Consider the following 27,678-nt stretch of genomic DNA (forward strand, 5'->3'; position numbering starts at 1 on the left):
CCAGTTCACATATGGAGAATATTTTGGATCATTTTTCAGAGATTATCCTGTCAGAGGATATTGTTAAAATTCCTCTCTCTCATATTTCTATATTTCTTCTGGCTGTAAGATTCTCCTTTGTATTTAGTTCTTGTCTGATAACAATAATGTAGCACTTAGGAATGAAGATGCAACCCAATAGACCAGAAGTAGAAGACAGGATGGAGAAGACCTGCACAGCCACCATGTATTTCCCTTTGGTGCTCAGGTAGGTAGGCACAAAAGTCACCCAGACACTGCAGAAAATCAGCATGCTGAAGGTGATCAGCTTGGCTTCATTGAAAGCTCCAGGCAGATTTCTGGCCAGGAAAGCCACTGTGAAGCAGATGGCAGCTAGGAAGCCCATGTAGCTGAGGGTGATGTAGAACATGACAACAGAGCCTTCATTGTATTGAAGGATGATCACTCCAGGTTGGGAGTGGAACTCAGATTCAGAGAACGGGGGAGAAATTCCAAGCCAGATGGAACAGATGATAATTTGGACACAAGAACAAGAAAGGATGATGGAGTTGACACAGGTCTTCTCCAACCATCTCTTCATTCGGTTTCCTGGTTTTGTGGCTAAGAAAGCTAGCACCACCATGATCGTTTTGGCCCACACAGTAGACACAGCTACAGAGAAGACAATACTAAACATTGTTTGTCGTAAAAGACAGGTGGCTTTCTTTGGTTGACCAATGAAGAGAAAAGGAGACATGAAGCAAAGGAGGAGGGAGGCAAGGAGGATGTAAGAGAGGTCTCAGTTGTTGGCTTTGACAATAGGAGTTTCTCGGTACTGAAGGAACATGATTAAAACAACTCCAGTGGTTAGGAGCAAGACAAAGGAAAAAGAGATCAGAATGATAACCAGATTATCTTCATAAGACAGGAAGGATACACCTTTGGGGATGCATCGGAGTCTATCCTCATTTGAATATTTATCATCCGGACACTTGGTGCATTTTTCTGTATCTGAAAAAAAGCATTTTTTCTTTAATATACTTTATTTTTACCTTCCAATATATGCCTTCTTGGGACAACAACTGATATTACAGCATTTTCCAAGATGCATTTCGTATCTCCAGAGAAGGGAGATATGATGGGAGGTTATGTAGATTTCATTGCAACAATTGTTTTAGGAAATGGACCTAAGACATTTTATTAACTTCCAAAGAATTCCTAGAAAGATAAATACTGAAGAACAGATTCAAAATATTAAGCAGAAGAGAGATTTTCCCCCACAAACCTTGCCCAATCCACCACAATTATTTCTCTCTTATCAGCCTCTCCTTCAAGGTATTTTTGCTATTCTTTCCTTTATATAAGAACTGTGCATTTGGAAAATAGAAAGAAAAACAGTTAAGGTTCAATATAACATTGAACATGTGATTTCATCAAAATGTTCTGGATGGATCCACTTACACAAGGCATCACTTACACCTTTCTTCAGTGTGACCTACCTTCCTGAGTGGAGATGGTGCCCTCTGGACAAGGAATGCAGTCATAGCAACAAACTGGCTCTCCTTCCTGAGCCCGTTTGACAAATCCAGGATGACAATTTTCCACACATTTGGAATGAGGCAAAGGCTAAGAAGAAAAAGAAGGAATGCCAAAGAAAATGTCTCAGGACTAAGCATCCATGGAAAATGATAACATAAGATAACCTTTATTGTCATTTTTTTTACTGTGAGTACACTGTCTAAAAATTCTGTTGCCTGCTCTCAAAAGAAAGTAGTGAAAGAAAGAAAACAATTATTTGTGAAAGAAAGGTCACAAGGAATTATGAGTCCTTGTAAACAGAAATCATTGAAAATCCTTCATTGGAGCAGAAGGCCTATCTCCCACCCCATCCAAGTGGGGTGATTTTGAGACATGAATAACTCTGGCTAAGTCTGTGTTACTTATACACATCCTCTCCTGCTTTTTCATGAGACCCTGGCCCCACCAGGACAAGGTAATTCTGAAGTCCCAAAGGTGCTTTTTCAAGAGGCAACTGGACTTTCTTGTTTTTATTAGAAAACGTTTCGCTTCTCATCCACAAAGCTTCTTCCACACTGACTGGATGGTGGAGGATGGATATATTTATATTCCTTGCAGACAGCTGGTCATTTGCATTCTTTTAGAGAGTCTCTGAGGCCACTTGGAGCTTTGTCTCTGTCTTCAGGATAATCATTCTCACTATTCAGGTGACCCTGAAGAAATAGACAAACCTCCAAGTGGCCACAAGTGACTACCTAATAGAATGCAAATGACCCGCTGTCTGCAAGGAATATACTGTAAATCCCTCCATTCCCCACCATCCAGTCACAGGCAAAGAAGCTGCTTGGATGAGAAGCAAAATGACTTCAAAGAAAAACAAGAAAGTCCCGTTGCCTCTTGAAAAAGTACCCTTGGGACATCCATGATTCAGATGACTGAGAATCTCCATAGACATCTAATTCGGAAGCGTAATTTCCATTGGAGCCAAATACACTTCCATTCAGTCAACCTGAAGTTATGAGTACTACAGTCCCGTGAGAGCATGTGAGAGCCTCTCTTAGCATTTTCATGCAGCTTCTCCATTTCAACAGTAAAGCTTAGCCCAATGAAATGGGTCAGAACCTTTTGGAAGATAGAGAAAAGACATCAATATATCTCCCACCCTGTTGAGCAACTTTAGTAATAATAGATGATTTGGGTTGATAATAAGTTTCTGTCTTTCAAAACTTGCAAGTTTCTCTTTAATGAGATTCTTCTTGGAGTAAAACACCCAGCTCATGAGCTTAAAATCAGCTGCTAAATCTCCTTTTTGGTCCAAGTACAGTTTGTAGGTGGAAAAATTGAGAAACTCATTCTTCTCCAGAAAGGGATGGAACTAGAATGGGAACATCCAGAATTTTAAAAGCAGTAAACGTGGTAACTTACCTCTTTTTATCTGTTCTCATTTGAACGTTTCTTCTACAGTGGTCTAACTTGTAAATATTCTTATTTGGGAAAACAGGCTTTACCACTATCTTCAAACATGAAAAAGAAAGGTTCACCAACATTTGTCAATCATATATTGAAAATAGATGTATTTAAAAGGTATAATTTACAAAATCTGTTAATTACAGGAAACATTCTAGAGTAGATCATAAATACTCAGAAATGATTTACACCCTGGTCAGTGTCTCTTCGCACTTCTACCATCGGGTAGAAGACATCGAAGCATAGGCAGCCAAACTAATAGGTTTTAAAACAGTTTCTATCCTTGGGCTGTCAGACTTTTAAACACAACTACAATTACTCCACACACACGTGGAAACGTATGACTAGTTTTTCGTTTTCTTTTTTCCTAAATGCTTTCATAGAGGTTATTCTTTATACTATTTATGTTGTTTGTCTTTCTTGTCATAGGTTCCACCAGTGAGGCTAAAAACAATTGCGTTGTATACATGATGTACAATGACAATAAAGGCTATACTATACTAATTAAATTACATAAAGAGAATATTCATAAACCCCCTGAGAACAACCAGAAAACATGGATTTGCAAGAGGAAAGTTGCCAGGCTCACTTCTTCCCAGTAGACCAGATAGGGAATACATCCAGATGAGCTAATTCTACTTTATTGTAAGGGAACTATCAGATTATTATTTTATTTTCATATATTTTTGTACATCAACCCATTAAAACGCCTTCTTTATCATTAAAACCTGACCTGTCCAAGGAAGCATTGTTGCAAAAACTATGCCAGACTGACCCCCGGCAAAACTAGAGGCAATTCACACAAATGAGAGGCAGATTGAGGAAAGAAATCCCAAAGGATTTGAATCTATACGTATACAGAAATTAATATTTAACATTCTGCACCCAAAAATGTAAAAAAAAAAAGAATCTAAAGAATTTACATACTCAATAGATGTTAAAATGGACCTCTTCTAAAACTATACTACCACTAGGTTGATAGGGACACTCTCCTCTTTTTCACAACTCTCCCCTGCACATGTCTACACACAGAGACCCACACAGAGGCACACAGACATGCATACCCTTCCTTATAAAACTTTAGACCTCTGTTCCATTCCCCCAGAATGGAACCTCTTTATTTTTGGGAATAAATAAACCATCTCTTTTCTACATAGCGTGTCTGGATTTTATTCTCATTGGTTCTTGCTCAATCTGCTTGAATTGGGAGCCCAAATTATTCTTCTGACAGTACGTCACACTACATTAAGAGAATAAATACCTACCTACCTACCTACCTACCTACCTACCTACCTACCTACCTACCTACCTAGATATCTATCTGTCTGTCTGTCTGTCTGTCTGTCTGTCTGTCTGTCTATCTGTCTATCTGTCTATCTGTCTATCTGTCTATCTGTCTATCTGTCTATCTGTCTATCTGTCTATCTGTCTATCTGTCTATCTTTCTATCTGTCTATCTGTCTATCTGTCTATCTGTCTATCTGTCCATCTGTCCATCTGTCCATCGGTCCATCTGTCCATCTGTCCATCTGTCTATCTGTCTATCTGTCTATCTGTCTATCTGTCTATCTGTATCCATCCATCCATCCATCCATCCATCCATCCATCCATCCATCCATCTATCTATCTATTGTATGAAATTCAAAATACTTCTTGGTAGTTTAGCAAAATGGGCTGGGGAAAAAAACTCAGTAGAATTTAAGAGAAGGAGAAGTACAACGTTTTCCCTGTTGAAGAAGAAAAACCAAGCATATAGCAAAAAGAGCAAAAAGGAATACAAAACATGACGACGATATTTGTAAAAATATAAAAATGATATCAAAAGGCTAGTTCAGTGGTGGAATTCAAATTTTTTTTTACTACTGGTTCTGTGGACATGGCTTGGTGGGTGTGGTGTGACTTGAAGGTTTATTATTATTAACATTTATAGGCCGCCCTTTTCTCTGAGGGGACTCAGGGCGGCTTACATAAAATCAGGGGAGGGAAATACAAACAGTGACGTAGACAAACATAGAGTAAAAATAATGAGCAACATTCATTCATCATTCGGGAGGGGCGATTATCTTTATCCCCAGGCCTGACAGGCTAGCCAGGTCTTAAGGGCTATGCGGAAGGCCTGGACGGTGGTGAGAGTACGAATCTCCACAGGGAGCTCGTTCCAAAGGGTCGGAGCTACTACTGAAAAGGCTCTCCTCCTTGTAGTTGCCAGCCGGCACTGGCTGGCAGATGGAATTCGGAGGAGGCCCAATCTGTGAAATCTAATTGGTCGCAGGGAGGTAATTGGCAGAAGGCGGTCTCTCAAGTACGCAGATCCACTACCATGAAGTGGTAGGCATGGCAGGGGAAGAATACTGTAAAATCTCCATTCCCTCCCCACTCCAGGGGAAGGTTACTGCAAAAACCACATTTCCTCCCAATCAGCTGGAACTCAGGAGGCAGAGAATAGATAGAGGCGAGGCCAGTCAGAGGTGGTATTTACCAGTTCTCCAAACTACTCAAAATTTCCACTACCGGTTCTCTAGAACTGGTCAGAACCTGCTGAATACAACGTCTAGACTAGTTGATTTAAAAGTGAATGTGAATGTGAAATGTTATGATCACGGGGAGAAAGCAAATGCATTCATAAATGCACCATCCAGAAAGTGAATGTTGGTTGTTGTTTTTTTTTTTTTTTTTTGGTGAGACACAACTGCTCCTATTATGCAGAAAAAAACTAATCTGTTTTAAAGAACAGAAATGAAGAAACAGATCAAAGGAGCTGCTCTTAGCATTGAGGAAAGACAAGAAGGAGAAAAGCCACATTAGTTTACTGGAGCAGAAAATCAGAAGGAATTTTCAAGCCCCTTTTCCAATTAATACAATGTCTTAAATGATTGATGGATCTCGACAGACTTGGAAATTGGGCCCTATCTAACAAAATGAAATTCAGTAGGGATAAAAGTAAGATTTTATACTTAGGCAAGAAAAAAGCCAACTCTACAGTTAAAGACTAGGTGAAACGTGGCTCAATAGCAATAACTGTGAGAGGGGTCTCAGAATTCTAGGGGACAATCACTTAAATATGAGGAAACAGTCTGTGGGAGCAGACAAAAAAGCCAATGCAATCCTAGGCTGTATTAATAAAGGGATAGAATTAAGATCATATGAAGTATTAGTACCACTAGATAAAGCCTTAGTAAAACCACACTTAGAATTCTGCATCTAGTTTTGGCCACCTTATTACGGGAAAGTTATTGAGACTCTGGAAAAAGTGCAGAAAAGATCCACAAGAGATTAGGGGGTTGAGGTCTTATGAACAATGTTGCAGGAATTGGATATGTCTAGTCGAGGAAAAAGAAGGACTAGGATAGTGATGGCGAACCTTTTTCTTACGGCGTGCCAAAATTGTGCACACAGGTGCTATTGTGTGCATGTACATTGCCCACTCAATCTCCCAACCCAACTGTACATGCATGTGCAACCCCTCCCCAGGCTCTGGAGGCTTTCCTGAAGCCTGGGAAGAGGGAAAATGGCCTCCCCTGGCACTCCTGAAGCCAGAAATGGATCATTTCTGATCTTCCGGGTGGGCCATTGGGGCCATTTTTTCACCCTCCCCAGGCTTCAGGAAAGCCTCCGGAGCCTGGGGAGAGTGAAAAATGGCCCTAACGGGTCAACTGGAAGTTTGGAAATGATTCATTTCCAGCTTCCAGAGAGCCTCTGCAGGGGCTGGGGAGGCCATTTTTGTCCTCCCCAGGCTTTGGGAAAGCCCCTGGAGGCTGGGGAGGGTGAAAAACTTCAGGTTGGCTATTGGGGCCCTTTTTTGTCCTCCCCAGCCTCCGGAGGCTTTCCTGAAGCCTGGGAAGGGCCCAACTGGAAGATTGGGAACAAACTTCCGATTGGCCAATTGGGGCTGTATTTTGCCCTTCCCAGCCTCCGGAGGCTTTCCTGAAGTCTGGGGAGGGTGAAAGTAGGCTCCCCTGGCCCTCCGGAAATGTGAAAAATCAGCTGGCCGGCATGCACATGCGCACTGAAGCTGACAGCTGGCGTGCCACCAAATATGACTCCTCATGCCACCTGTGGCATGCGTGCCATTGGTTCACCATCACGGGACTAGGGCATCTTCCAATATTTTAGGAGCTGCCACAAGGAAGAGTGAAGTCAACCTATCTTCCAAAGCACCAAAAAGAAAGATAAGAAACAATGGATGGAAACTGACCAAGGAAAGAAGCAACCTAAAACTAAGGCAAAAAAATAATAATCCTAACAGTGTGAACAATTAACCAATGGAATGGCTTGCCTCCATTACCTCTAGTTTTCTTATCGCTGGAGGTTTTTAAGAAGAGATTGCACAGCCACAACTGAAAGATGCTACACAGAAGCTGAAGATCTGTAAACTGTTATTTCAGATGGTAGGACATGGAAAAATGGATTCACTTACAGTAGAGCAGATTCTGACTGAATGAGAGAGAAAAAACATTCTGAAAGGGGAGGATTTTTAGCGCTGAACCAGAGAACCAGACGATGCTAATCATAAACCCCTATATACGGGAATTTGTTTTAAAATGCATATATCTTTTAAAAATTAGCAATGTTTGATATCAAACTATATCTGTCATAGTTTCTGCTCTTATGAACCTAATAGCACAAAGATGTTTATGTAGTTCTCCTCCCTCTTCTTTGGACTTTTTCTCAAAAGAAACTAAATTTGATGGGTGCTTGTTAAAACTGCATACCTTCCATGGCTGCATCCTTAGAGTCCCCAATCTCTCTTCACTTTCCTTCCTTCTCCTGAATACAGAGGAATATGCAGCATTCAAGGCATGGGCCAGAGTCTGAATAACACTGTAAAAGTGGTGGAAATTGGAGATCCAGATCATGTTCTTTTTCTCTTGGGTCTCCAGTGGTGCTTTTTCAGTGCATCTTTTCCATCCTTTGATGGAAAGGACATGCTTTGAAAAAGAACAGAGAAATGACTGATCTCCAAAGGGTGGATCCACAAAGATATTGGGTTCAAAGCCTTCCTTTATTGGCCATCTTTTTTCCTCTAAAGCAATGGTCCAGATGCTATTCACATATTTGAGATGTTCACTGTATTCCAGTGGATATAATCCAATGAGTTTTGTGATCCAGACTTCCCCGTCAATGGGCCCTGGCAAATGCATAAGAGTTAAATGGAAAGGAATAATCCTATCCAAAATGGCACCGTATTCTATGTAGTGGAGAAATACATTAACTTGCCTCCACTTAGAAAGGGCATCCCTGATCTGTGCTGTATGTCCAGTTGTTGAGAATCGTTGTGATATAGCCACACAGATTCCATTCTTGACAAGCAAAGGAGTAAAAGTCCTCATGAAATTCTCTCCATTTTCTGTGTCTGAAGCAAAGACACCAATCAAGGTCCATCTGAAATGGAGAAGCACTTGGACAATTCCTGGATAGAAGATCCCTTTTTGGGGGAAAAGCTAGTGATAAAAGGGCAATTGACTTTTATCATGCAGTGACTCTGAAAATAATTCAAAACTAATCTGAAAAAGCAATGAAGAATCCTATGTTATATTTGGGGTCAGTTCAATTCCAAAATATTAGCTTCAAAGACATCCAATTTAGCTATAATGAACATATTCAAATAGTTTATTGTTGATTAGTCTATTTTTTTAATTTTGACCAAACAAGAAATATGTTGTTTTAATATAAAGATCCAAATAGACCATTCATCTAACCTGTGATCCAAGATACTTTCTTACAAAATTGACATTTAAATAATAGATGTGCTTTTGTCTATCTTTGGGGCTCAGCAAATACATGTCTCTTCATTACAAGGATCTTGGTTAAATCTTCCATATGTAACTCTTGTGTCCAGTGGTCAAATCTTGCTTGAATAAATACCACCTTAAGATGTTTAGACATTTCTGTATCGAAGTACTTGCCAATGTGGAAGTACATTAGTAGAGGCCCAACCATTTTAATGTGCCATCCTTACTGGGCATGATTGTATCTTTCTCTGCTTCAACATCTGAATTCTTTGGGCAGCAGTCTTTCAGGTTTCTTCTCCGGTTGCTGAAGAGACAGAAAGACCATAGCCCCTAATATAATTTGACAGTTGAAATGTTGTCTTTTCTAAAGGACAGAATGTTGGGAATCTATCAATTTCCATAGGTTGAATGTAACACCCATAATTGGACACTGGGCCTAGGAAAGAGTCTTGAGGTACCACACTGCATGCCCATTACCTCAAGATAGATATAGATCCTTTGAGGATTTACATACTGAGTGTTCTTAATCAGCCAAAACCAGGGGTCAGCAACCTGTGGCTCTGGAGCCACATGTGGCTCTTTCATCCCTCTGCTGCAGCTCCCTGTCACTCAAAATATGTTTCATAACTGCCAATGTGTGACACCCGCCAGCATGCAATTTATTTAACTTTTTGACCCCCAGTAGGCCAATCATGGATAAATCCAAGAAAAGAAAATTTTCAGAAGAAAACAGGACATTTAATTCAACTACATGTGCTAGTTTTGTGGCCTCTCAAGAAATAGTCAGACATGGGAAGGGGTTTGTGGCTCCCGGGTTTGCAAAGGGTGATCACATGACCCAGGAACGTAAATCACATGACCATTGGGATGCTGAACTGGTCATAAATGTGAAAAATGGTCATAACTCCCTTTTTTCAATGCTGTTGTAACTTTGAATGGTCACTAAATAAAATGTTGTAAGTTGAGGACTACCTGTACTTAAATACAAGCCAGCATCATGCTTCAGGTGCCAAAAAAGTCAATGCCATCCTAGGCTGCATTAAAGAGGGATAGAATCTGGACTATATGAAGTGTCAGTACTGCTTGTGTTCTGACCCCCCCTCGTTCCACACCAAAGCACACTCCGAGCCAAAGATAAGTTATGGCATTTAATTAACAGACAGACAGGTCCTTGGCAGCAAACCGGCACAGACAAGCTTGGGCAGCAATGCAGCACAGATAAGGCTTGGCAGCAATCCAGCCTTCCAAGCTCATAACAATGTTCTCTGACATTCATTCCTGCGTTGACTTCTGCAAGAAGGGTGTGTGCACAAGTAGTCTTTTTATAGTCTGGAGAGGAGCCTAATGATCACCAGCTGAGTGCAATTACCTCCTGTAACTGCGCAACTGTTCCTGACACCTATTAGCTCTCCAGTGCCGTGCATCCAGGAACAACTCACTACTGGCGTCCGCCTCACTCTCCCTTGTCTCCTCCCCAATGGTCCAAGGCTCAGGCACCTCCTGGTGGTCAACCAGCCTCTCTGCACCCTGCTCAGAGTCGGAATCCCGTCCAGGATCCTCCACATCCTCCAGAGCTGACTCATCGGGCCCCTCGCTGTCAGAGTCTGGTGGCAGCTCCAACGGCTCCTGCTGGGCCACAATAGCTTGATAAGGCATTGAAAAGACCACACTTGTTATATTGCATCCATTTTTTTTTGCCACAATATAAAAAAAGATGTTAAGACTCTTGAAAGACTACAGAGAAGAGCAAAAAGATGATTAGGCAGCTGGAGGCTAAAACATATGACCAACAGTTGCAGGAATTGGGTATATCTAGCTTAGTGAGAAGGACTACAGTAGTCCATGGTAGCAGTGTTCCATAAGAATAGTGTGTCAACCTATTTTCTAAAGAACCAGAAGGCAGGAAAGAAGCAATAGATGGAAATTTGTCAAAGAGAGAAGCAACCTAAAACCAAGAAGAAATTTCCTGACAGTGAGAACAATTAAGCAGTGGAACAACTTGCCTCTAGAAGTTGTGTCTAAAGTGATATAGTTCAACTAGAATACCTCCAAGATCCCTTCGAACTCTATTATTGTTTATTCTATTATTCTGTGTGTCTGTGTGTATCAATGTACCTTATCTCCAAACAAGAAACTTTTTTTCCTGACAACTAATCCAGATGCACCAGGAACACAGCAATACCCAACCATCCCTTCCAAGATCTTGGCAATCTTGGGAGGGGAATCATACATAACCTCAGAGATGTGAATGCCAAAGAGCTCCACAACCAAAACCAGAAGAAGGGAAACAATGTCTCTTCGAACCAGGTTTTTGGTGGGTGTGTCAAGGAATTGGTGTCAAGTAAAAAAATATCTATTGATCCTGTATCTTTTTCCATATTTATGCAAAGATAGAATCTGAAAACAGTCAGTGTCCTCAATCTAGAGTGGCATCAAACTCCATAGCTCTGGGTGACCTTACTCAGCAGTCTCTGGAGAAAAGATACCATGTGAAGGACAGCAGAATTCAACAACAATACTGTGTCTTCCTCCAACATCATTTTCTGGTCATGTCCTGATAGGACAGAGCACAATCACTGCATAACACTGCCCCAAGGGGTGTATCTGTAGTTTTTCACTAACATGCTGTACATCAGCTTCCTTTCTGCAAATGGAGCCAAGGAAGAAGTTCAGGATCCCCAGAGGAAAAGTTGCTTCTCACCGTAATTATCACCATCCTGCTGTTTGACATGTCTCCTTCTATTTCTCCAGTAACTGCCTTTGATGTAAACATCAGACTGAAGCAACATGGAAGGATCTTGCATCAGAAAAAGATAAATGCTTCAGGTCACTCTCTGAGTTGTATGCATTTTAAGATGGACAGAGGCTGTGTTGTTATATGTACCTTTCTTTCCTTTCCAGGTGAAGCTTGGTGGGTCTCTATTTCAATCAGGAAAACCACTGGCTCTTGTGAGAAGGCTTTTAATTCTCCAACTCTTGTTCTGAAGCAGGAAGGGAATTGATTCAGCTCCATTAATTATGGATCTCCTGCTTCTCCTTCTGATGCTGTTGTCCCAGCCAATCTCTGGGAATCTTAGAATGAAATGTCCACTGACTCTGGAACACCAGGATGGAGAAAAACCATGGAGCTATTACAGCCCAGGAGACCATCTCATTAGTATAGTCATCACTGCAACAAAAATATCTCCTATAATGTTCCCTTTCAATGCAGCTCCTTCTAGTCAGTCTCCCTCGTAAGTCATTTAGGATAATGAAGTTGCATTCTCTTCATTTATAATTCTAACACTCTCATTTTGTTATCCTTATTAAACTTGCTCTTTATACTGCAGCACTTGTCCTGTCTAATTTCCTGAATTACTTTGATTTCCATGCTGTCTTTGTCTTATTTTTGGGAAGAGATTCAAATCGAAAGATGGGACAGAAAAAGAAAATCTGAAAGAAGTGCACATTATTTTCCTTTCCCTGTTCAATTTTGAATTCATGACTTGAATACTGACTTTGGTTTAAATTAGTGATTATTATAGTTTTCCTCTGCCCAGTTCATTTCAAATGTAACTACTCATTGATATTTACTTCCTGATCCTTCTAGAAATACAGGATGACTTATTTTTAGAATTGGCTTCTGAGTTATTTTTGAAACATCCTCTTCCTTTTAAGTTCTACTTTAACTAGTCAATTATTTCAAAATCTGGTTACTGGGCAGTGAAAATTACTGGCACAAATAATGGTGTCTTTGTGATGCTTAATCCAGGTGGGGGACTGTATGAACTCTCATTCAAATTAAATTGAGATGGGAGAATATCATTTGTTTCTGGGCTTGGAGTCAGTATTGGCATAAGACTTTGAAGGTGTCAAGAGACAAAGTGGATAAGACTGAAAAAAATGTATGTTGCTGGTTCTGTTGATGATGATAACGACAACATCATTTTTATAGGCATTTATCTACTGCACATTCAAAAGTGCTATGCTTTATTTTCATTACTCAGGAAAAAATATTTCAAAAGTATAAAGTATATTTTGCTATTGATGAGGATGGTGATGTTAAAATGAACATTTTTTTACAGTAAAATGTCTTCTAATCAGTCTAAACTCCTACGTTTGATTTTCGCTATTCAAGTGGTCAATAAGAATTCCAAGCTTCTGCACAACCTCACACTTGGCTACAACATCCATGACAACTTTATGAACACCATTGGCACTTCAGATGTCTTGATGGACATGCTATCTACTGGCGAAGCCAATGTTCCCAACTACAGCTGTGGAAGGAAGGATAATCCTTTGGCTTTTTATGATGGAGCTGACAGGGATATCTCCATCCAGATGTCAAGATTAGCAGGCCCCTACAAAATCCCACAGGTCTGTATGTGTGCCTCTCTATCTAGGAAAATGAGTGGATTGGTAGGACATGTTAACGATAAATCCAACCATTTCTATTCTATGGAATTCAAGAGCTGCTTCTCTTCATGGTCACTCTAGGTATGTTGACTTTTGATGGGATTGACATTGGGGAATGGGAACACATAAAAGCAGTCACACCATCTGATGACACCATCCCCATTTCTTTGGGTGCTTCTGTTGCACACTTGTGAATGTAAGGAGGGGCATTGTGTCTAATCAAAGGGTCTTCCGTACAAAAGAAGCACTGATGCAAAGCTGTTGTTTTGAACATCATCTTAGCCAAACTAAGGATATTTTCAATGATATACAATACTAGATTCATGAAAAGAATCTCAATGGCTTATCTTGGTTGGTGAGACACATAATACATATAAAATAAACTCTGCCTACAATCTGGGGTTCGATTCAACTTTCAATCCTTTCAAGGTTGGTAAAATGAGGGCACAGATTTTTTTGGGGGGGAGGGGGGAATAGGTTGAGTTTAAACCATCCAGAGAGTGCTAAAAAGCATTATGAGGCAGTATATACACTCTGTGGTGCAAGTGGAACAATCTGGAGCTGACCACCCTTAAAACTGTAGAGATGAAAGTGCATTTTAGGAGAAGCCCTCCTATTCTACCACCTCTTACAATATTAGGCAACACAGTATCAACATTAGAGATCTTGTTTCTAGGTTCTATCATCTGCGTCAACTCAGACTGTTTAAGGAGCTGCTGATGCAATTCTACAGAGGAATTATTGAGTCTGTCATTTGTATTTCTGTAACTGGTTTGGTACAGCAACTAAACAGGACAGGGTTTCAAGGATAAACACTTCAAACTGAATTATGTTGTCTGAGGTTTATTGATGCTGAACTAGGGGATGTGACAACAGATTCCAATGAATAGTTATGACTGCAGAAAAAAACAATTGCAACCAGTCTGACTTCCATTGAAGATCAGTATACTGCATGAGCCAGAAAGAGGGCTGATAAAATATCTACAGACTCCTCACATCCTGGACATAAGCTGTTTCAACTCCTCCCCTCAGGATGCTGCTATAGGGCATTACATGTCAAAACGACTAGACACAAAGATAGTTTTTTCCCCTCGTGCCATCACCCTGCTTGAATATTTTAACACAGCACTGTCTTATGTCTAAGAACATTTACTCAAATTGTATTATTATTATTATCTTTTTTGTTCATTAAACTCAGTCAACTGAGCATTTAAAAATGTGTCTCAAATACCATTGACCTGTCCTGATGGTTGATACAGGTTGCTGCCAGCATCCTAGATATCAACCAAGTATCTTCTTAAAATAAATCATGCACCAAGTAGTGCATTTTTTTGCAGTTCCACTGGTGTTATTGCAGGAAGCTGCAATTTCTTGATGTGTTTTGTAAAATTCTGGGACATGGTACCAAGTGCCCCAATGACAATATGTATTACTGTTACATATTTAATTCATAGCTGTGTAGTTTCTTCTTCTTCTTCTTCTTCTTCTTCTTCTTCTTCTTCTTCTTCTTCTTCTTCTTCTTCTTCTTCTTCTTCTTCTTCTTCTTCTTCTTCTTTCTTACTATCTTCTCCTTTTGCTATCATGATTATATTACCTTGTTGCTTGTATGTACACTTGTGGTTTGTCTGTGCATGTTGTCTGTACGTAAACTGATTACAATATCTTGTGGTTTATATGTACACTGAGAGCTTACGCACCAGAGACAAATTTCTTGTGTGTCCAATCACACTTGGTCAATAAAGTATTCGATTCTAAATAAGTCGAAGTGCTATTACTATTGCTAATCAGTTCATGATCAAATGCATAATAAAAGATTTGAAGAGCAATAACACCAGTGGATATATATATATATATATATATATATATATATATATATATATATATATGTGTGTGTGTGTGTGTGTGTGTGTGTGTGTGTGTGTGTGTGTGTGTGTGTGTGTGTGTGTGTGTGTGTGTGTGTGTGTGTGTGTGTTTTTTTTACTGGCTGAATTATTCAAGAACTATCCCAATCTGCAAAAGTAGTTTATTTAATTCTTCTATAGTTATAAGAGCCATGGTGGTGCAATGGCTAGAGTGTAGTATTGCAGGCTATTTCTGCCGCCTGATGGCTGCCTGCAATTTGGCAATTCAAATCTCACTAGGCTCAAACTTGAATCAGCCTTCCATCCTTCCGAGGTGGGTAAAATGAGAGCCCAAATAGTTGGGGGCAATATGCCGACTCTGTAAACCGCTTATAGAAACCGCAGTAGATCCAGCCAAGACACAGGAGGACTACTTGGCAAATCATCTCTGGGTTGAGTTCCAGGATGTTGCCTCTGGGGATGTGGACAAGGCCATTCGAGCTGTAAGTGCCTCCACCTGCATTCTGGACCCGTGTCCCTCCTGGCTGGTTGCCAACAGCAGGGAGGTGACACATGGCTGGATCCAGGCGGTCGTGACCGCCTCCCTTCGGGAGGGGCACTTCCCCGCCGTACTCAAAATGGCGGTGGTGAGACCCCTCCTGAAGAAACCATCCTTGGATCCAGCCATTTTAAACAACTTTCGTCCTGTCTCCAACCTCCCCTTTATCGGGAAGGTTGTGGAGAAGGTGGTGGCCTTCCAGCTTCAACGGGCCTTGGAGGAAGCTAGTTATCTTGACCCCTTCCAGTCCGGCTTCAGACCTGGTTACAGCACAGAAACCGGATGTTATAATTACCGCCTGATTAGTCTAATAGATATTATGGCTAAATTAAAGCAATATCTTTTTCCTCTTGAGTAGAATTCAGAGTGGGAAGATAGAGTATATCTTTGAAGAAGTACAAAGAATAAGAAGGGTTTAGACCAACGGTTCTCAACCTGTGGGTCAGGACCCCTTTGGCGGTTGAATGGCCCTTTCACAGTGGTCGCCTAAGACCATCGGAAAACACACATTTTTGATGATCTTAGGAACTGAGCCACCAATTTTATGGTTGGGGGTCACCACAACATGAGGAACTGTATTAAAGGGTCACGACATTGGGAAGGTTGAGAACCACTGGTTTAGACACAGATAATCCATATTGACAATTGCTTTGTCAGGAATCATCGAATGACACAATATGTCAGTCAGGAGAAACCAAGCTTTGCTCTCCCTATACACCTTATTAATACCTATTCATAAATCAAACTCAAAATTTATGGTCTTTGGAAAATGACTTGATAGCCATGCATGGCTATTCAATGGTATAAGACAATAGAGCAAGTAACCCTATTCCTTACCTAGAGGTAGTTTTTCTGAGACCAGAACTTGGCTCCCTCTTGGTCAAAATGCTTCACTTAGGGACAGGGCATAAGGGAATTTACTGATTAGATTTTTAAAAAATGGCATTATCCTATTTATTTAGCCCCATTTATATAATTTATATAAAGCCAAGATTTGCCAGTGCTGTTATATTGAGCTGAAGTTTGAGTTACTACTAAAAGAAAGCCAATTGCAACATCTGAGAAACTTCTTGGGTGTGTCTCTGTTTGTGTGAATAAAAGGATCTCAACTGGTGCCCTGAGAGTCCATTTGGGATTTCAAAACGTCTTTATCTAAAATGTGAGCACATTTTTTTAAAAAAAGCAATCATAGTTATCCATCTTCTTTAGCCCAATTTATTAAACTGTATGATGTCACGATTACTCCCCATGCTCTTATATAGAGCTGAAGTTTTGGGTCTAAAATACATCAATACTAGAAAAACCAGATCAAACCAACTGGCAAGTAGCTTGAGGTGGATAAAAGGTCTTCAGCTTCTGCCTCAGAGCTGAATTGGAAGTATTTTTGGTCTAAAATCAGGGCACCTAGCAATAGCACTTAGATTTATGTATCACTTTACAGTGCTTTTACAGCTCTCTCTAAGCAGTTTACAGAGTCAGCATATTTCCCCCAACAATCTGGGTCCTCATTTTACCCACCTCGGAAGGATGGAAGGCTGAGTCAATCTTGAGCCTGGTGAAATTTGAACTGCCAAATTTCAGTCAGCTGGCAGTCAGCAGCCAAGGAGCCAGCAGAAATAGTCTGCAGTACTGCACTCTAACCATTGTGCCACCATGGCTCATAATTATTGGTATAAAATTAAAGCTATGAAAACTGACAGACTCTCAAAATTCTGCCTGTTAGAACAAGCAACATTTCAACTAAAGATCTCTTGGGTTGCGTGATTTACAAGTTATATAATATAATTGTATGCGATCTCTCTCTTTCTCTTGTACAACTAGAATACAAGCTAAAAAGATATTTGCAGAAATTATCTGGGACATCAAAGCAGAGAAAGATAAAGTCATTCTCAGTAAGTCTGATACACTGAAGTGGATGAGAATCTAATAACGCCCCTTCCAAATTGTGAAGTATTTAAATACAGAGATGACTGCACATCTTAGGGTGGTATTTACACAAACAAGACTTAAGCAGGCTGGCACAATGGTTAAATACATAAAATTAACTAAGTATATTGAATAGACTTGAATTGTGAAGCTCTAGAGAAAAAACAAAGATATTTCAGTATCTTGGAATACACATTAAATGAAAGACCTATTGCAATCCTTATATTAAAACATCATATTTCTCTGTGGACAGAACTTTAAACTTACATATAATACAACTCTTTATTTGAACAAAACAGTTCATCTGAAATCTGCAAATATGGGTCTGATTGCAGAAAAATGTAAAGGTGATACAGCAATATAATCCTTTATTCTGATTCTTATTTTGTTCTTTCATTTTTTTTTCTGCTCTTGCTAATGTTCTGTGTTTAATATTCTGTAACTTGATATGGTCTACCGGCTAATCAACAATGCTATATTTTAATATGTTCACGACAACACAAGTTGGATTTATTGAAAGCTAATAACTGACCCTAAATACAGCATTCTTCACTATTTTTCAGATCCGTTCAACTGCTTCAGAAGCTCTGAGTGATAAAAGTAAATTCCCTTTTTTCTACCATGTGTTCCCCAAAATAGGGATTCTCTACTCAGGAATTGTGCAAGTGCTCCTCCATTTCAGATGGACCCTGATTGGTCTCTTTGCTTCAAACACAGAAAATGGAGAGAATTTCATGAGGACTATTACTCCTACACTTGTCAGGAATGGAATTTGTATTCTTATCTCACAACAATTGTCAACCACTATACCGACAGCAATGCTTAGGGATGCCATCTCTAACTGGAGGCAAATCAATGTCTTTGTTCACTTCGTAGAATATTATTTCCTTTGGGACAGAATTAGTCTTTTCCATTCAACACTTAGCAGTTTGCCAGAACCCATTGAAGGGAAACTTTGGATAAATGCAGGCTTTGGGGAACTGCAGCTAAGAAAACACCCATTTCTCAAATATGTCCATAGTGTTTGGACCTACAGTTTCCAGTGGAAGAAAGGGCCAAATGACAGTTCTAGTGAACCAGATCTCTTTGTGCAACCGCAGTTTGGAGATCAGTCACTTGACTGTTCTTTTTCAAAAGACCTCATTTCGGTCAAAGGCCGGAGAAGATGCACTCAGAAATCACCACTGAAGACCAAAGTGGAAAGAAATAAGATCTGGAAACAATATAACCGCCATGTTTACACTTTGATGAATACTCTGGCCCATGTCTTGAATGCTGCTTATTCCTCCATATTCAAGAGGGGAAGGAAAGTGGGAGAAGAGAGGTTGGGGTCTCAAAGGCTGCAGTCATGGCAGGTATGAGATCTTGACAATGATCCAAACTTACTTTCTTTGGAGAGGAAATACAAGGAAAGTGGGGGGGGGAATCATCTCAACCTTTTCCTGCTTCAAAAGGCCAACAAGATTGATCAATCCAATGACTTGTGGATAATTTTCCAAAGAGCAGGTACCACAACATACGTATGTGCGTACATACATACATACATACATACATACATACATACATACATACACGTATACGTGTATGTGTGTATGTATGTGTATGTGTAAGTGTATAGGTAGAGGTAGAGGTAGAGGTAGAGGTAGAGATGATAGATAGATAGATAGATAGATAGATAGATAGAGAGAGAGAGAGAGAGAGAGAGAGAGAGAGAGAGAGAGAGAGAGAGAGAGAGAGAGAGATTAAACAGTATTAATTTTATAATATATGCATTTTTAAAATAAATTCCTATCTTTATGAATTTGTGATTAGCATTTTAGAATTTTATGTTCCTAAATTTGAAGGAGACCCTGAGATCTTGTAGCGCCATGTCTCTCTTTTAAAAAAAATAAAATTCCCAGTTAAAGCTTCCTTAAGTGATGGCTGCTGGGTCTTTGCTTTAAAACAATCGGCAAAGGGGAGACTGAACTGATTAGGTTCACCGGATCAGCTCTAAAACTGCTCCTCTTTTTAGGATGTTTTTCATGTCATTCATCCAGAATCTCCTCTCTTGTGACTGAGCTCAGTTTTCTATGTCCAACACTCTGGAATAAAGCTTCTGTGTAACATTTCTCAGTTATTGGAAGAGGGCTGTATTCTCCCTTTTCCAATCAAGATATTATTTCAGTTGGAGAGCAACATGGCTCTTCTCCTACTTGTCTTCCCTTAAGGCTAAGATCCACTCCTCCTCTCTTCTTTGGTTTCATTGCCTTTCCCTAAAGCTGATCCACTATTTGTGCAATGGCTTCTCAAAAGTGTGTTGCCTATAAAGTGTCTCTCTACTTGACTCTCCAAGCTAGAACCTTCACTCCTGACGCTTTTATGGATACACTTACCTTCTTTCCATGAGCATCACACTGCCAACTCACATTTGGTTTGCAATCAATTATTTTGAGACCATCTTCACAAATATTCTTATCAAGTATAGTTTCCATCATCCTTTCTCCAGTGCATGATTAATGACTTTATCATCCATAGGATTATTATCCAATCATTAACATAGTACTACTAATTTATTATAATCAGTGACCAGTATGAAAACACACACATACACACATATATACACACACAAATACATATGTAAGAAAACATACAAATAAAATCTTAATGAAATACCTATATTAAAGCAACCATCCCTTTTTGCTTATATGATTTGAAATACTTTATCAAGTCCTTGTTGCTACAAGTCCCCTCCCCTCTCGACTTGTATGGTTGTGTGATTCTTGGTTATTTTAATTACTTGTATTCTGTTTTATGTTCCCCTTTTCCCCTTTTGAGTTGTTCGCCGCCCTGAGTCCCTCCCAGAGAAGGGCGGCATACAAATAATAAAATTCAATTCAATTCAAGTCAGATATTTTTTCTAGTGGCCTTCATTTATCCATTTATTTATATTAGGAAATTATAAATATTTTTCTTGAAGTTTGACATTTTAAAATAAATTCAAAATATCTTTTTCTATGAGTTGGTATAAATATTGTATCCAAAAATCATGATTTGTCTACTTTTCTGTATAACAGAAAATATATAATAGATGACCAAGGACTAACTGCTGTTTATAACTAGAGCATTTTATAAGGAACATTGAAATTGATTGAGTTCATTAGTACAATTTTTATCCACATAATTATCACACCATCCAGCCATCATTTAACTAGATTTCTAATCACATCAAAGATTTTTTTTTACTGAAATCAAATTATATCACCAGCATTCCCATAATCCATTTAGGAAGTATGTGAGAATGACTTTTGGAACAGGGAGAAGAGATGTTGCCTAAGGAAGGATTGGATAAGATCCTTATGCAGGTTCATAGTGGTTAGAGAAAGAAAATCAGAAATGATCCTATCTATTTTTCAGGCTGCAAAAAGAGTTGGTGTGAGATTTGGACTTTCAGACTTGCAATATTCTGTTAATGTAGCCTTACAATACAGTGGAATTAGCTCATGTGGTTGTATTTTATATCTGTTCTACCTGGTAGAACATTAGCTTAGTAACATTCTTCTTGACAAATCTATGCTTCCAGAGTTGAAGCATTTACAACTTCTAGAGGCAAGTTGTTCCATTGATTAATTGTTCTAACTGTCAGGAAATTTCTTCCTAGTTCTAGGTTGCTTCTCTCCTTAATTAGTTTATATCCATTGTTTCTTGTCCTGCCGTCAGGGGTTTTGGAGAATAGCTTGACTCCCTCTTCTTTGTGGCAACCCCTGAAACATTCAAACACTTTGTACTTTCAGAATTGCAAAATTTTTGTTAAAGTAGCATTACAATAAAGTAGAATTAGCTCAATCAGTCACCTTTCATGTCTGGTCTAGCTGGGACAACATCAGCCTCACAACTTTCTTACTGACAAACCCATGATTTCTGGTAATTACACTGTTGTTTTCAATGGCTTTATGAATAATCTCTGCATTTGTTTGTTTGTTCAATTTCTTTGTGACCCAATCTAGAATGTTCCCTATACTTTATCAGTTTTATCAATTATTTATTCTATCAGTATATTGTTTGTCAATATATCATTTGCTAAGCCTTTCTTTTTCTCTTTTGGGGATTTTGATACCGATTGTTCTCTCAACTCGGGATATTTGCAAGTTACACAGCTTTAGTAGAAAGATTCAGTTGTGAAAAGAACATGTGGGATAAGAAACCAAAGTTTCTGCTTTTAAGATTCTTGGATGTTTCATTCCAGCTTCATCCCTTTCTGAAGAAGAATGAATTTTGCAATCTTTCCCTGATTAAACTGTACTTGGACCAAAATGGTGATGTAGCAGCAGACCTGAATATCATAAGCATGTTATTTTTTTCTGGGGAAGATCCCATTACTAAGCAACTAGGCAGTTTTGAAAGACAGAGAATTACTATCAATCCAGATGCGCTTTCACAGCTAAAGTTGCTCAACAAGGTGGGTGAAATATTGGTGTCTTTTCTTTATTTTCCAAAGCCTTGGGACACATTTCAAGTGGCTAAGCCTATTCACCAAATACAATGACCTTCAATGAGAATTGAATCTGAGGAGTAGAAGAACCCTTATAGTTTTCATAAATAGCTTCGGAGGCTTCAGTACAATTGGCAAGGTGTCCTTTAGATGCTGTAATATGGAACACTGTTTCAAATTGATTCAGCTATGTCCAAAATGGGATGCTGAGTAACAATTCTTTAGGGCACAAATCATGACTATTTTGTGTCCCCTGTGCAGTGTGGTATCTGTATAAAACTGGTGAAAGGGAACATCAAGTGTTGGGGATTTGGGGGTTGCATCAACTTGTCTTGTTTCCTTGCCTAAGAATAGCAAAATAGAATGAAAGTCTTTTGACCAATGCTCAAGTTCCCAGTGGTGTGAAAGGCAAGGATAACATTGATCAAGACTGGACACAGTTCTTGTTGATATCATTGGGAAATTTGCTTTGAATTCAGGGTTATCTTGCCATGGGTGGGCAGGTTTATATTCTGTGATGTTCTTAAATAGAACGTACACAGTCAGAGTTATCCATAGTTGTCTGTCATGCCAAGGAATAGATGCCTTCTGCTCCTGGGGAGAAGGTCCAAGGCTTTCCATTCACATGAAATCATAATGACTGTTGTGATGTGCCCTGAGTGAGAAAACCAAAGCACTCAAACAAGGTTTAACCCAAACAAAAGCCCTTCTTCATATTGGAAGAAATGAGGGACAATTTGAAAGAAAAAGATTTGGTTTTTAGCTTATCACTTCATGTGGAAGACCCCTGAATGCAATTGTTTACTTTCATTGTTAGGTACCTTAAATCTCTCTGAAAAAGGAGGGTCCAAATTTAGCCAATAATAAATGTCATGCCAACTGGTGTCACCTAATTGTGATTTTTCAACTGAAAGGACCTTTTTTAGATTGACTTTAGAAACATCTCTTTCTGTCATAGGGCTCATATTCACATCCCAAGTGATACAGCAAAAAATGCCTGACTTACCATTTTCGAGGAACACATTCTCATGACTCACCTCTATCTCATCTCACTCCAGTCCTAGGCAATCAGTTTTAGTCTTAGTTCATCAACATGGTGGCCATATAATATTAGCAAATAAGCATATAAATAAACAAAGAAAAGATGCATTAAGGTTGACAGCCCTAATCTGTAATGAAGTTTTCCTTTACATCTTAACTTTCAAATAGGGCTGGCTTTGCAATGATACATGTAATTCAGAAGAAATTTTCCAGATCCAATTGGTCAGATTTTTTTTACCACATTTTTATTCTGTTTTGATAAAGTTAGTAAAATTAAAATTGCATAAACTTTTCACAATAAATTTCATTCTAAACTTTAATATGACTAAAGCATCTTAATTTAAATGCGTAGGTACATGAAGAAAGGAGGAGTGCATGCTGATATAACTATGTAGAAGAACCACTAGTTATTCATGCTTAAATCTTTTCTCCATTGCTTCTCTCCAGAATTTATTAAGTAGAAATGTCATTTCTTGCAATGTGAGAGCACAAAAGCAAAAGGGAGGAACTAAATGAAAAATCTGCCAATGGTTGTATCTCTTGCAATATTGGGAGTTAAAGTTTTCTTATTTACCTATGTGAAGTCCAGCAACTATTTGACTAATGATCATGTTTTCCTCCATTTTTCATGAATGGTTAGTTCTCACATACCTTGTTTGTCATTCTTTGTTTTTCTTCTTAGTCTTTACCTCAGTCCAAATGTGTGGAAAATTGCCAGCCTGGATTTTTCAAGAGGGCTAGGAAAGGAGAGCCAGTTTGCTGCTATGACTGTGTTCCTTGCCCAGAGGGGACCATCTCTACTCAGGAAGGTGGGTGACACCACATAAAAGGGTACTGGATTAAACCAAAGCATTTTGATCAATCTACATTTTAAAAGAAACACATCTAAGATTGACAATTTTGTGGTTCTTCGTTTTCAAGGTGCCCAATTTCCTCCATAATAGGAGGAATAAGAAAAAAGATATTGAAGGATGAGGTAGGAAGAGATAGAAGAACATGGTAGATTATGCATGGTTAGTTGTGCCAGAGGAAATCTCTCTTTTTTTGTCAGTTTGGAACTGTCCTCCTATTTTTACCTTTCTTAGGAACATCTGAATTCTTTGAAATTAAGGAATGGTTTCAGGCAGTGGTGGGTTTCAATTTATTTTATTACTGGTTTGCCTGCACAGAAGCATCTGGGTGGGTAGGTGGAGTCTCCCGCCGTCGCCACAACCAGTTTGCCCAATCCAGGGCAAACTGGCAAAAACCCACCTCTGGTTTCAGGTAAGTGACTTTTGCTCAACCAACCCAGTTTATATTACAGCCCAACCAGTGGTGGGATTCAACCAGTTCGCACCTATTCGGGAGAACCGGTTGATAACTTTCTAAGTAGTTCAGAGAACCGATTGTTGGAAGAAATCTCCTTTTGTTTGTTTCCACTTTTCAAGTCTAATCCTGTAAGGAAGGCAGGAAGGAAACATTCTAGTGTTGTTTCTAGCCTAATCTTTATTGACCTGCTTACAGAAACTGCCTCTCCGGTTAACCCTTATTACATTGTAACAGCTAAGGTGAAGTGTCCATCGACCTGAGTGACCTTGAGTTGGCCACGCCCACCCAGTCACCTGACCACCGAGCCCCACTTACCCAGATGGTCATTAGGGCAGAGAACTGGTTGTTAAATTATTTGACTCCCACCACTGAGCCCAACATATTTTGTATATAAATTAATCAATTAATTAGTCAGTCACTCTTTATTTAGATCATGGAACCACATAAGGCAAAAGATGTAATTCCGGGGACCATGGAGGGAGAGGGTTTGAGTTCAAGGGACAAGAGAAATACACACAAAAGACTCACCATAAAAGACATGGAACTGTTTTGTGTGAAAGGAGGCATGTAATTTAACAATTTGTAATTGTTTATAGCCCAGCTCAACATTTCCAGATTCAGAGTTGCCACCATCATGGTTTCCTTGGTTGGATTGTTATTGAATCTTCTCTCTTCTTATCATTCCAATTTTCTTGGATATTAAATAATGAAATAAAAATAGTTATAGCAATCACAAAAAAAGGAATATAGTTGTGGTTCTAAAAGGGGAAACAAACCTTACTTCCATTATTGGGATTAAAAGGAATTAGATATAACAGAAAGCAGGAAGGAAAGATAACTAATTAATCAACCAGTCTACATAATATCCATTTATACAAATGTGGAACTAATTCACTTTAAAATTATTACTAAATCTAGAAATTATGGTAATACTATAGATTTCTGCTTTTTCTGATTTTTAGGCACTAAAATCATTGCAAAGCTAGATAACAGATTGTTTCCTTTCTTGAATTACTTCAGCAATTAATTTTGCCTAAGATCCCTGTTTGCAAATTTATTTACTTGTGAAATTCATTGGCTGCTAATCTTACCACAGGGTATCAAATTTATATTACTGCCATCCCACACAAAGTGTCTCTGGGTGTCATCCAAGTAAAACAACAATTAAACATTACCCCAAACTATAGGAAATCAATAACACATTAGATACCAAGATTACAAGTGAGAAATACACCAAGATTTTACACATGATACAACCAGTGCACAGGGCTCTGGTACCACACAATGCCCAGGCCTGTTGGAAGAATAAAATTGAAAGGAATTTGAGGAGGCCTCAAATTAGCACTCTGACCTTGGGGGTAGTAAATGCTTCCCCCACCAGAAATCAGTGGTCCCACTATTTGCTTTGAAGGGTGCCATTATGCAATTCATTATAAAGAGGCTTTCCATGGACCTATTTCTCTTTTTGGATTTGTGTATATTAAGGGTTTTTTTCTGAGTTGAAAGTGGTCCAGAGTTTGCTTTAAGATGGTCAGATGGACAACTATTTTATATATGTATGCAGGGTCATATTAACCACTTACTATGGTTTCCCTGTCTCTTAGTATCAGCAATTATTTATTTTGTACTAGCTGATAACCCAACATTGCCCGGGTTTTTATTTATAGAAGGAAAATGTCTGGACCAAATGTAATTTCTAATGTTTGATTTGCCCCCTTACCAGATTGGAGTACTTGTGGAGTATTGTGAAGCTGTTACCATTGCAACTCCACTGTGCTGCACAGTAGAAGCCATTTTACGTCAGTATACTAGAAGCTATTTTAAGGCACAACAGGCTGTATTGTAACAGAACACACTCACTGAGGGGTTTTAGGGGTGTCTTACCCCCACAATATTCTTTTCCAGAGAGTAAGTCATCTGTGTACCAAGTTTGGTTGAAATTGCTTGAGGCATTCCAGAGTTATGCTAGAATACACACACACACACACACACACACACACACCCATTTATATATATTAATGCTACATTCTATTAAACTATATATATATGTGTGTGTGTATATGTATATGTATATGTATATGTATATGTATATGTATATGTATATGTATATGTATATGTATATGTATATGTATATGTATATGTATATGTATATGTATATGTATATGTATATGTATATGTATATGTATATGTATATGTATATGTATATGTATATGTATATGTATATGTATATGTATATGTATAGTTTAACAGAATGTAGCATTAATGCATAAAATTCACAAAATAAAAAAAAAATATCACAAAAAGTGCCCTTGAGATTACGTGAGGAGGCATTCCGTCATACTATGAGGTAACGTTTGTGGGATGTTCCCACATTCACAGTATTATCAACCAGCTCCCATTTGTTTTTGTTTTTGTTTTTCAATATTTGGACCTGCCATGGTTGGTGAGTATCATCTGACATCCATAGAAGATCTTTCTTGAAAGGTGAAAAAGAGATACAAAAGAAATATTACTTGTTGTTTTCTCAGATATTGAAAAATGCACCAAGTGCCCAGATGATCAATATCCAACTGAGAACAGAGTCCAATGTATCCCAAAAAGAATAACCTTCCTCTCCTATGAAGAACATCTGGGCATCATCCTGGTCTCAATTGCCCTAATCTTGTTCCTATCCACAGGATTCATTTTAATTATATTCATTAAATACCTAGAAACTCCCATTGTCAAAGCCAACAACCGGGACCTCTCCTACATCCTCCTGGTCTCCCTCTTACTTTGCTTCTTGTCCTCCTTTTTCTTCATTGGACAGCCAAGGAAAGCCACCTGTCTTCTCCGACAAACTGTGTTCAGCATTGTCTTCTCAGTAGCTGTGTCTTCTGTGTTGGCCAAAACAATCACAGTGGTATTGGCCTTCCTTGCCACAAAACCAGGGAATAAAATGAGAAGATGGTTGGGAAAGAGCTTGGCCAATTCTATCATCCTTTCTGGTTCTGCTGGACAAATTTTCATCTGTGCCTCATGGCTTGGAATTTCTCCCCCATTCCCTGACTCTGACCTGCACTCCCAGCCTGGAGAGATCATCCTGCAATGCAATGAAGGCTCTGTCACCATGTTTTATGTTGTCCTTGGCTATATGTGTTTCCTAGCTGCCATTTGTTTCACCGTAGCTTTCCTGGCCAGGAACCTGCCTGGGGCCTTCAATGAAGCCAAGTTGATCACCTTCAGTATGCTGGTCTTCTGCAGTGTTTGGGTCTCCTTCTTGCCCACCTACCTGAGCACCAAAGGAAAGTCCATGGTGATTGTTCAGGTCTTCTCCATCTTGGCCTCCAGTGCTGGGCTGTTGGGTTGCATCTTCTTCCCCAAATGCTACATTATAATCCTGAGGCCAGATCTAAACACTAAGGAATATCTAACAATAAAAGTAGGGAAATGACTGTGAAA

The 27,678-nt window shown here is 39.1% G+C and overlaps 1 protein-coding gene across 1 annotated transcript; it reads left to right on the forward strand.

Moving 5' to 3' along the window:
- The first annotated feature begins 437 nt into the window (after positions 1-437).
- Positions 438-27,670, forward strand: LOC148047037 (vomeronasal type-2 receptor 26-like). The gene is made up of 4 exons (XM_087707695.1): positions 438-684; positions 12,814-13,052; positions 23,612-23,738; positions 26,766-27,670. The coding sequence occupies exons 1-4, from the start codon at positions 438-440 to the stop codon at positions 27,668-27,670; spliced, it is 1,518 nt and encodes a 505-aa protein (XP_087563821.1).
- The last annotated feature ends 8 nt before the right edge of the window (positions 27,671-27,678 follow it).

Source organism: Thamnophis sirtalis, unplaced genomic scaffold, assembly GCF_051295495.1.
Source record: "Thamnophis sirtalis isolate CommonGarterSnake01/CBP01778 unplaced genomic scaffold, rThaSir2_p1.2 scaffold_3, whole genome shotgun sequence".
Classification (NCBI taxonomy): Eukaryota; Metazoa; Chordata; class Lepidosauria; order Squamata; family Natricidae; genus Thamnophis; species Thamnophis sirtalis.